The 10,736-nt window shown below is 48.9% G+C and overlaps 1 protein-coding gene across 2 annotated transcripts in view; it reads right to left on the bottom strand.

Moving 5' to 3' along the window:
• The window catches only part of P2rx5 (purinergic receptor P2X, ligand gated ion channel, 5), a 19,062-nt gene that overhangs the window by 4,783 nt on the left and 3,543 nt on the right, over positions 1-10,736 (bottom strand). Inside the window, exons 2-10 of one of the 2 annotated variants that reach the window (XM_013013240.1) lie at positions 7,729-7,879; positions 7,035-7,106; positions 6,745-6,820; positions 6,565-6,661; positions 5,857-5,937; positions 5,536-5,668; positions 4,639-4,772; positions 3,790-3,883; positions 3,601-3,666 (exon numbers count right to left, since the gene is read on the bottom strand). In XM_013013240.1, coding sequence (XP_012868694.1) covers positions 3,601-3,666; positions 3,790-3,883; positions 4,639-4,772; positions 5,536-5,668; positions 5,857-5,937; positions 6,565-6,661; positions 6,745-6,820; positions 7,035-7,106; positions 7,729-7,879 — 904 coding nt within the window. The remainder of the gene's footprint in view (positions 1-3,600; positions 3,667-3,789; positions 3,884-4,638; positions 4,773-5,535; positions 5,669-5,856; positions 5,938-6,564; positions 6,662-6,744; positions 6,821-7,034; positions 7,107-7,728; positions 7,880-10,736) is intronic. The other variant, XM_013013241.1, reaches the window with a different exon arrangement.

The raw sequence follows: 10,736 nt of genomic DNA, 5'->3' as shown, positions 1-10,736 counted from the left end.
AAAAAAAAAAAAAGCAAGGAAGTGTACTGTGACAGAGTGGCATGTCTTATAACAGAGAGGATAGGAGCAGGCAGAAGACAGGACTTCACTAAGCCTGGGAAAATAATTCTGGGGTGACTTTTGAGGGCAGAATAGGAGTTGATACAAAGCCTATGGAAAGTACTGCAGAGGAAGGAGTAGGATTTGGTGCCTGAAAGCTGCCACAGGGCCTGTAGGGAAAGAGCAAGATGCTCTTCTAGGGAAGTCCATAGGAAGCGGCCTACGTGAGAATGCTTTCAAGGTATGTGTTCTAGTCCTTTAGTGGGGGTATTTAGGGAAGATTCCTCTGGCCAGATGCCAGTGGCTCATGCCTGTGATCCCTGATAGCTCAATTAGATTACTTAGACTTTGCCAGAGAACCACACACACATCCAGGTACAGAGAACAAAGAAAGGGTTATTGCCGGGAAAGGGGCTGGCAACACTCTTTCTCACAAGGGAGGAATGAGAAGAAGCACCCGCTATTGTCTGGGGTGACTTATATAACCTAGGAGGTTTAGGAGGGGCTAGGAGGCAGAGACCCTGGTGTGGACCTGTGGGCCAAGGGGTTCATCATATGGCTGCTGTCCAAATAGTAGATAAGGGGTCCTGCAGCTATCCAGACCTGAAGGTCTAAGAGGCTCTTGTTGCCTTATATAGTGGTAGGAAGGGGGCATGCTAAGCTGTGGAGAAGGGAAGGAGTGGACTAAGCTATGGGAAGGGACTCATTTCGCTAACAATCCCAGCTACTCAGGAAGCTGAGATGTGAGGATCATCATCTGAAGCCAGCTCAGGCAAACAAATTTGAGAGACTCTAATAGCCAGTTAACCACCAAAAAGCCGGAAGTGGAGCTGCAGCTCAAGTAGTAGAGCACTAGCCTTGAGCACAAAAGTTCAAGGGTAGTGTCTAGGCCCTGAGTTCAAGTCCCAGGACAAGTTCACAAAAAGGGAAAAGAATGGGCTGGGAATATAGCTTAGTGATAGAGTGCCTACCTAGCATGCCCGAAGCCCTGGGTTCAATTCCTCAGTACCATATAAACAGAAAAGGCTAGAAGTGGCTCTGTGGCTTAAGTGATAGAGTGCTAGCCTTGAGCAAAAGCTCAGGGACAGTGCCTAGGCCTGAGCAAAAGCCCCAGAACTGGGGGCATGGGGAGGGAGAAGGAAAAGAAAAGGAAGGAAGGAAAAAAAATAGGAAGGAATGAGAGAGAGAGAGAGGGAAGGGAGGGAGGAAGGGAGAGTGGGAGACAGGGAGGGAGACAGAGAAGGAGAAAGAAAGAGAGTGTGTGTCCTCTGGTAATCAATGTGAATATATTGGAGAATTAGGGACAGCCTGGTTCTGAGTTCAAGCCTCAGAACAAGAACAAAAAAAAAATTGGGGGCTGGGAAGGTGGCTCAGTGGTAGAGCATTTGCCTTGCATGCATGAGGCCCTGGGTTCGATTCCCCAGCACCACATAAAAGGAAAAAAGCCGGAAGTGGTGCTGTAGCTCAAGTGGTAGAGCGCTAGCCTTGAGCTGAAGAGCTGAGGGACAGCGCCCAGGCCCAGAGTTCAGGCCCACGACCGGACCCAAAAACAAACAAACAAACAAAAATTCTAAGCCAGACATCAGTGGCTCACGCCTGTAATCCTAACTACTCAGGAGGCTGAGATCTGAGGATCACGGTTCAAAGCCAGCCCAGGCAGGAAAGCCCATGAGACTCTTATCTCCAATAAAACACTCAGAAAACCGGAAGTGGTACTGTGGCTCAAGTGGTAGGGTTCTAGCCTTGAGCTGAAGAGCTGAGGGACAGTGCCCAGGCCTAGAGTTCAAGCCCCACAACTGACAAAAAAAAATATTATATATATATATATATATAATTATTCTGGTAGTCAATGTGAGATAGATTGGAGGAGGCCTGACCTTCACCCCATGAAGCTACAGTAGTGGCCAAGGAAAGAGAGGAGGCCTCACAAAAAGTCCTGACCAGCATGTGGCCTGTGTGCAGTGCCTGTCTGCTCCAGCAGATGGCACCCCCACACCACATAGGTGGGAGTGTGATCTTGAAGGCTAGAGTAAGGAGGTGGTGCACAGGGGAACTCAGCAGTCTGGCTGTGGGTGTAACACACGTTTTCCCCAGATGCTATGTGATTCAGTAATTCCTTGTTCACTCTTACTCCATCAGCCACCATCTCACTTGACTTCGCACATCACCTTTAGCTCACAGGTGTGCCCTCTGATGCCTGGACTACTCACAGAGCAAGCAAACTGCATGTACACACATCCGGGATTCCCTAAGGATGTCAGCAGTCCACGTAGGACTCACTCTCGGTCCCCTCTCAAGAGCACTGCCTCTCTGACTCCTGTCCTCCTAGTCCATACGAACTTGATCTTGGGTCTTGATAGAATCCCCCAATGGGCCTCAGACTGCCCAGTAGAGCAATGAGGGAAGAAGCTCCAGAAAACTTGAAAGGAATTTGCTGGTGTGGGCCCAAGCTCCCACTCGTCACGAGCACAAAGGACATTACCTTTCTTATTCTCTAACCACTATGTCTGCTTCTGTGAGCCCCACTGGGACAGTTGGGGCCTCCTCCCAGGAAGGACTGGAATGCTGCCTCCCCTGCCTCTCTTTCTTTTAGCTAGCCAGTTCTCAGCAGCTACCACTGAGAGGAGGGGGTCACTGACACTCAGTAGGTAGACGTCAGGAATGCTCTTAAACATCCCACAGTATGCAGGACAGCCCCCAAACAATGGCTGAGTGGGGTTGGTAGATCACACCTGTAACCCTAGCCACTCAAGAGGCTCAGATATGAGAACCAAGGTTTGAAGCCAGCTGGAGCAGGAAAGTCTGTGGGATTCTTTTTTTTTTTTTTTCTGGTCGTGGGGCTTGAACTCTGGGCTTGGGCACTGTCCCTGCCCTCTTCAGCTCAAGGTGAGTGCTCTACCATTTGAGCACAGTACCACTTCCAGTTTTCTAGTGGTTTATTGGAGATAAGAGTCTCACAGACTTTCCTGTCTGGGCTGGCTTTGAACCGCGATCCTCAGATCTCAGCCTCCTAAGTAGCTAGGATTACAGGTGTGAGCCACCAGCACCCAGCTTTGTGGGATTCTTATTTCCAATTAATCACCCAAAATCTAAAAATGGGGGTGTGACTCAAGTGGTAGAGTAATAGCTGTACGTGAAAAGACTAAGGAACAGTGCCCAGGCCCTGAGTTCAAGCCCCAGTACTGGCACAATAATTAACAGCCCAAAATGTCAACAGTGCCAAGATTGAAGAAAACTGTGTATATCCACCTCTTAGCTGAAGCAGAGATAGGAGATGTTAGAAGACCCTGGGTTTAGACTGACCCGGGATCCCAGAAAGCTCCATTTTGCCTAAGACTGACCCACACACATCACACACCACCCCACCTCACAGTGCGGAGCTTCAGACAAGCAAATGCCTCTCCACTCTGTAGAATCTCAACAGAAGTTGCACCCGGGGTAGCTGGGAGGGCATGAAACTCTTGAGGTCACACACACTTGTATGTGACCTCACCATCTCTGAGCATCAGATAGGTTTCCCGTCCCTCAGAGTAGAGGGCGGGAGGTGGGGTAGGTACTCACCGCACCCATGAGTGCCACCCCAGAGCCCACATTGATGATCGTGGGGATGATGTTGAACTTCCCTGCCTGAAAGACAGAGACACCAAGGATTGACAGTGCTAGGATGGGAAGCAAGATCCCCGGATCTCTCCAGCCCCCCTCCACCCTCTGGGCCTGCTCAGTCTGAAAACAAGAAGGTAGTATACGCACCTTGCCATTAACTATCACATCAAAGCGTATACCATAGGCTTTCATCAGGTTGCGGAACTCCACCCCAGCAGCATCTCGGTAATACCTGGCAAACCTAGGGGAGACAAGGCCCAAAGAGGTTCAGCCTGCTGGCACCTTCCTTCCATGGCAGCACAGAGCACTGCTTCAAGAGCCCCCAGGCCCCTGACCCTCAACATCCATAGAGGACAGAGATCCACTCACTGAGTCAGGGACAAGATACATCCGGCTGGTGCTGGTGATGTGGGCTTACACCTGAAATCCTAGACACTCAGGAAACAGATCTGAGAATTGTGGTTTGAAACCAGCCAAGGGAAGACAAATCTGAGGGACTCTGATCTCCAATTACCCAGCCAAAAGCCAGAAGTAGAAGGGTGGCTCAGGTGGTAAAGTGTCAGCCTTGAGCACAAAAAGACAAGGAAGAGTACAAGGCCCTGAGTTCAAGTCCCAATGCTGGCACAAGAAAAAGAGGGAGGCACATCCATACCTTTAAAACCTCTGCATTCTCCAAGGGGCCAGGGCTTTCCCACTGTGCTCAGAACCAGCCTCCGGGGCTGCCAAAGCACTGAGGGACTTCACTCCACAGAGAAGCCAAGCCTTACAGCCATTATTGTAAGAACAGGGCAGAACAGACCCCCTTCTTCTCCCCCCCCACTCCCCCACCTCCTTGGACCAGTGCTCACAGCTACTGCCCAGGCCACCCTTGCCTTCCCTCAACCATCCCTCCCTGACTCCCACCCCAAGGCACAGGTGTCATGGTGTTAGTGCTCAGGGAATGGCACAGAGTATGGTCAAGGTCAGGATTAAAAGATGGTATAAGATAGCTGTTACCTGAAGTTGTACCCCGAGGATACAGACTTCGTCTCTTTGTTGTCCAGACGGTTAAAATAATAGTGCGGGTGGCATTCGGAGGCAGCTTTGTCAAGGTCGCAGTCCCATTCAATATGAATTCCTATCACACCACCCTTGATACAAGAGATAAGGTCAGTGCCTAGAGCACATCTTCAGACGAAGATGGACCGAAGTCACAGGCAGCTCTTCACAAGAGCTCAGGCCCAGGATGAGCCTGCTGGAGCAGCCTTTGGAGAGGTCCCAGCCCCAGCCCTGTAGCAGCTGTGAAGGTGACTTGCCCCAGTCCTCATTGCTCATGAGAACAGGGAGCCAACTGCCCACATGAGTATGTTTTATGGACAGTGACTTCACATATGAACCAGCATGTACTCATGGACTTTTTTTTCTTTTTTGTCAGTCATGGGGCTTAAACTCATGACCTGGGTGCTGTCCCTGGGCTCTTTTTGCTCAAGGCTAGTGCTCTACCACTTGAGCCACAGCAGTACTTCTGGTTTTCTGGTGGTTAACTAGAGACAAGAGTCTCACGGACTTTCCTGCCCTGGTTGGCTTTGAACCACAATCCTCAGATCTCAGCCTCCTGAGTAGTTAGGATTACAGGCATGAGCCACTGGCACCAGGCTTTCATGGGACTTTTCTCTGGCTCTTTTCTACTGATACCCTGAGGCCTGAGGAACAGATGCCAAATCTGTCCTATGCTGAGTGAGTGCCTAGCACAGGCTGGCTGTGTGGCACAGCTAACTAACACAGTGAGTTCCTGTTTGGCAAGTGACTTTGCAGGGCTGCCTCCCACTCACCTTAAGGTCCCCCATCCACACTCACCTCCCCATCGCAGAGCCCGGGTCCCCACAGAAGGCTCCCTTGGCGCATGCCACCCACCTTCAGAGCCATGTCCTGGAAGCTGCTCCCTGCCCAGTGTAACACAGACCCCAGGTGGAAAATGGGGCAGTAGTGACTCTTGGGGCCAAAGCGACAGGATTTCAGGAAATGTTTGTTGTCCAGCACATTTGCTCTGGGTGAAAGTCATGAGATAAGAGTCAGACTCTGTTCCTGGGCACAACTCAGTAGTGAGTGAGCCCCTTGCTTGACGACCACTCTCCTCAGCATTGCCCTCATTCACATGGAGATGTCACATGCGCATTCCCAATAAACATGCACAGCCACAAGGAAGGCCAACCAAGAGTCTCAAGCCCTACATACTTGGAGAAGTTAAACTTGGGGAAACGAATGAAGTTCTTTATGAAAATGGTGAAGTCCTCAGCCTCCCTCAGGAGTGGCTCTCTGAAAACCAAACCAGGAAAGCTTAAGCAAAAGGTGGACTACCCACACGAGCACTTTTTTTGTTGTTGTTTTTTGCAGTTATGGGCCTGAACTCGGGCCTGGGCGCTGTCCCTCAACTCTTCAGCTCAAGGCTAGCACTCTACCACTTGAGTCACAGTGCTACTTCTAGCTTTTCTGCTTATGTGGTGCTGAGGAGTCGAACCCAGGGCCTCATGCATACAAGGCAAGCACTCTACCACTGAGCCATCTTCCCAGCCTTTTTTTTTTTTTTTAAATCAAGGCTGGCACTCAACCACTTGAGACATGCTTCCACTTCTGGTTAAGTGGACATAAAAGTCTCATCTGCCCAGGCTAGATTTGAACCTCAATCTTCAGGTCTCAGCCTACTGAGTAGCTAGGATTACAGGCATGAGCCACCAGTACCTGGCCACAAGCACTTTTAATGGACAAAGATTTCACACCACCGTTGGCCTGTGGCAAGGCCCCAGGCTATCCCTTGCTCTCCTGGAGCCTTTCCCCTTTGCAATGTCCTCACAGCTTTCTGGTTTGTCCTGACATCCCCTCAGAATGAGGTTCCTGGAATGGGCATGGCACTGTGTACGTTCTCAGGGTACCCCACCCACTCACGTTGGGTTGGAGTTTGTTTCCACTGGGCACCAGGCGAAGATCTCACAGGTGCCCCTGGTTGAGTTTCTGACCCTCAGACAGCGACCAGTCTTCACTCCTGCAGGGGGTGGAAAAGGGACAATCCAGGAGCCTTCAGGCCCCAGGTCCCCTTCATTCCCCTCATCCCTACCCATTCCTTACCATGTCCAGCTATAACAGGCACCCCAGCATCGCAGTCATTGTCCTGAAAACAAATGCCATCAGGAATATCTTCATGCTGTCAGTAAAGAAAGGTGCCTGAATAAGGACCTTCAGCTCAAGCCTTGGCCCCATGCATGGACTAAAATTGGGGTTTTTCCCTGCCTAAAGCCACACATCCTTTGAGAACTTCCTTGTCCCCAGACAGTGCAGGTGCATGCAGCCTCCCAGCCCCATTTCCAACCATGGCTGTAGCCCTCCCACGGCTTCCTCACCCTTGTGTCAAAGCAAACCTCAGCACAGATGCCCTGCCGCTGGTTGGCAGTCACGATCAGGTTGGTGACCACAAAGAAGACGTTTTCCCCCTGAGGAAGCAGAGAGGGGCTGAGGAACCCCTGCCTGTACTCTTGGAACTCTCCTAGCCAGGCTCCCTGGTAGAGTGGGACCTCTGCATGGATGTTTAATTCAATGGGACCACAAAACTGGAGGACTTCACCCAGTTAACAATAGACCTGCAGAGTCTAAATAGAAATCCTTTCACTGTATTTCTAAGTGATGCTGACCAGTGAATCCCTGTTCTGAACTTTGCCTGGGGCAAGCCCTGATCTTAGAAAGTGGCAGTGGACTTGCCCTGGTCCTGGCCCAGGATGACTGAAGCATGGGGGGGGAGCTATTCCCAAGAACACTGTGGTAAGGAAGAATTTATCTGTGTCAAACCACCTACTCATGATGACTCCAAAGTTATTTGGGCTTCCTGATCTCAGTAGACCCAGAATCTCTGGAACAGAACAGTCACCCTAGGCACAGAAATGAAGATAGGACTTGGAAGGGAAAAAGGATTTAGACATCCTGAACCAAGGGAGATCACAGATGGAAATCCCTGGGCACCCAAGAGCTGGGTGGGCACCCAAGCTGTTTCCTGTATGATCCACCCAAGCCATACACACCAGCTGGGGTCCCTGCGACTGGGATGGAGGGATCGCTCACCTGGGGTGGAATGACATAGTCGGCAACATCCCAGAGCCGCTCCCCGAGCTCTGAGGTGTTGGTGTAGGCCACACCTTTGACTTTGGTGACAACCGCACTCTGTAGTGAGGTGTCTGTGTCTTGGTAGCTCTTCTTCACCAGGAAGACCCATCTGGGGGAAGGAAATCAGCAAGTGGGCATCAACCATATGGCTGCCAGGCCAGAGTGGAAGTCAGTAACTTCTTGGGCAGAGTGGGGTTTAGAGCTGCTCCAGTGTCTCCTGGGCAGAGGACACAGCTCCGACTGCTGCTTGAAACTCAGTCCTGCAAGCAGCACAAGTGGCAAGGCAGTCCGGAGGCAGGTGCTCTAACAAGGTAAAAACCACAGCTCTCAGACCTGTAGCCCCAAACTGGGAAGGCCTGGCCTGAAATGTGTTAGCCACCTGCTGGCCACAGACAAGTGGCTTAGCTCTGGGAATAAGAGGGAGCTTTCCCAGCCTCCTGTGGAATTAACAGACCCTCCTCTCATCAGGGCTTGTGGGGATGGTGAAATGAGACAGAAGGTGCATAGCCTACCTCTAATCACAAAGAAGCCTCAGACAAACCCAAACCATGGGGCAATAAGAGAACAAGCCTGGAACAGTGGCATTCTCCTGTAATCCTAGCACTTAAGAGGCAGAGACAGGAGGTTTGACTACAACCTGAACTACACAATAAGATTGTATTTTGTTGTGGGGTTTTTTGTTTTTTGTTTTTTTTGCCAGTCCTGGGCTTGAACTCTGGGCCTGGGCACTGTCCCTCAGCTCTTCAGCTCAAGGCAAGCACTCTACCACTTGAGCCACAGCGCCAATTCCGGCTTTTTCTGCTTATGTGGTACTGAGGAATCAAATCCAGGGCCTCATGCATGCAAGGCAAGTGCTCTACCACTGAGCCACCTTCCCAGCCCTACACAAGCCCTACACAAGATTCTATCTCAAACCACAGGCTAGCCAGGCACTGGTAGCTCACATCCATCCTAGCTACTCAGGAGTCTGAGCCAACATAGGTAGATAAATCCAAGAAATTTTTATCTCCAAATAATCACATAGGTGTATGGTATACACATACAAAAAATACCATTAGGAAAGACAATCAAAAATCACAGTGAGGTACTATTTTGTACTCATTAGAATGGCCTTAATAATTGTGTGTGTGAGTGCACACACACGTGCACACACATGCACACACACTAGTCCTGGGGGGTCAAACTCAGGGGCACTGTCCCTTAACTTTTTTTTTTCTCAAGGCTAGTGCTCTACCATTGGAACCACAGTTCCACTTCTGGAATTTTTTAGTAATTGAGTGGAGATAAGAATCTCAAAGACTTCCCTGCTCAGGCTAGCTTCGAACCACAATCCTCAATTCTCAACCTCCTGAGTAGCTAGGATTACAGGCATGAACCACCAGTGCTTGGCTCTTAATATTATTTTTTTAAGCAAGGTAGTGGAGAAATTAGAGTCTTCATACATTCCTGGTGGAATTATAAACTGATATGGACACTGGGGAAAGTTTTAAATTTCCTCTAGAGGTTAAAGATAGAGTTACTAGATAACCCAGCAATTCCATTGTAAGCACATACCCAAGAGAACTGACAACATATCCACCAAAAAGTTGCACAAGAATGTTATTTGCAACATCAATCATGGTGGCTGAAATAACCAAATGTCATCAGTTGGTGCTTGAATAAATGAAACATGGTGTAGCCATACAATGGGATATTATTCAGATGAGTGAAGTACAGATTCATGCTACAACATAACCAACATAACATTGTGTTAAGCAAAATAAACAAGACTAGGAGAAGCTATATATTGTATGATGTATTTCTATGAAATGTCCAAAACAGACAGATTTATAAGTGATAGAGAATAGGTTGGTCATTTCCCAGAGAGTAGGAGTGGGAGAAAATTGCAAGTGACTGGTGAAAGAGACAGATTCACTTTGGAGGGGATGGATATATTCTGGAATTAGATAGCAGTGATGGATGTTCTAAAAGGTCCTCATTGATATAATTTGATGGCTAAATGGTTAACATTTTAAATGCTCAAAATGGAAAATTATATGCTATGTGTGTTTCATCTCAATTAAGAAATAATTTTTAAAAAGTTCTTACTCTTCAAAAGATATCTTTGAGGGGCTGGGAAGGTGGCTCAGTTGTAGAGTGCTTGCCTTGCAAGCCTGAGGCCCTGGGTTCGATTCCTCAGCATCACATAAGCAAAATGAAAGCTGTGGCTCGAGTGGTAGAGCGCTAGCCTTGAGCTGAAGAGCTGAGGAACAGCGTCCAGGCCCAGAGTTCAAGCCCCACGACCGGACCCCCCCCCAAAAAAAGATATCAATGACATGCAAAACTCAGTAATAATTCCAGATTAAAGGAGACTAAGAGATATAACAGCTAAATGCAAGGCACAATTTCAGCTTTCCTTTGCCATATAGCAACTATTAGGACAATGTACAAAAGGTCTACAAGTTGGATTGTTTAATTGCTTGATACTAAAAATTTTATTATTTTTTTGTGGTTATTAGTCATGGGGCTTGAACTTGTGGCCTGGACACTGTCTCTGAGCTCTTTTGCTCAAGGCTAGTGCTCTACCACTTTAATCTACAATACTTCTTCCAGTTTTCTAGTGGTTAATTGGAGGTAAGAATCTCATGGGCTTTTCTGCCTAGGCTGGCTTTGAATGGTGATCCTTATATCTCAGCCTCCAGAGTAGGTAGGATTACAGGCTTGAGCCACGAGCACCTGGCTTTGATGCTAATTTTAATGTTAATGCTCTACTCTTCATTTCCATGTGCTGATACTGGGAATCCCAAGGCTTGAGATTTTTTTCCTTTTTGCTTTGTGTGTGTGTGTGTGTGTGTGTGTGTTTGCACATGTGCACATGTGCGCGCACACATGCACACTCTCACTGATACTGGGTCTTTTTTTTTGGGGGGGGGTGTCCGGTCATGGGCCTGAACTCTGGGTCTGGGCGCTGTCCCTCAGCTCTTCAG

This window comes from Dipodomys ordii, unplaced genomic scaffold, assembly GCF_000151885.1.
Source record: "Dipodomys ordii isolate 6190 unplaced genomic scaffold, Dord_2.0 Scaffold19, whole genome shotgun sequence".
Taxonomy (NCBI): Eukaryota; Metazoa; Chordata; class Mammalia; order Rodentia; family Heteromyidae; genus Dipodomys; species Dipodomys ordii.
This window is presented reverse-complemented; position numbering and strand designations above follow the sequence as displayed.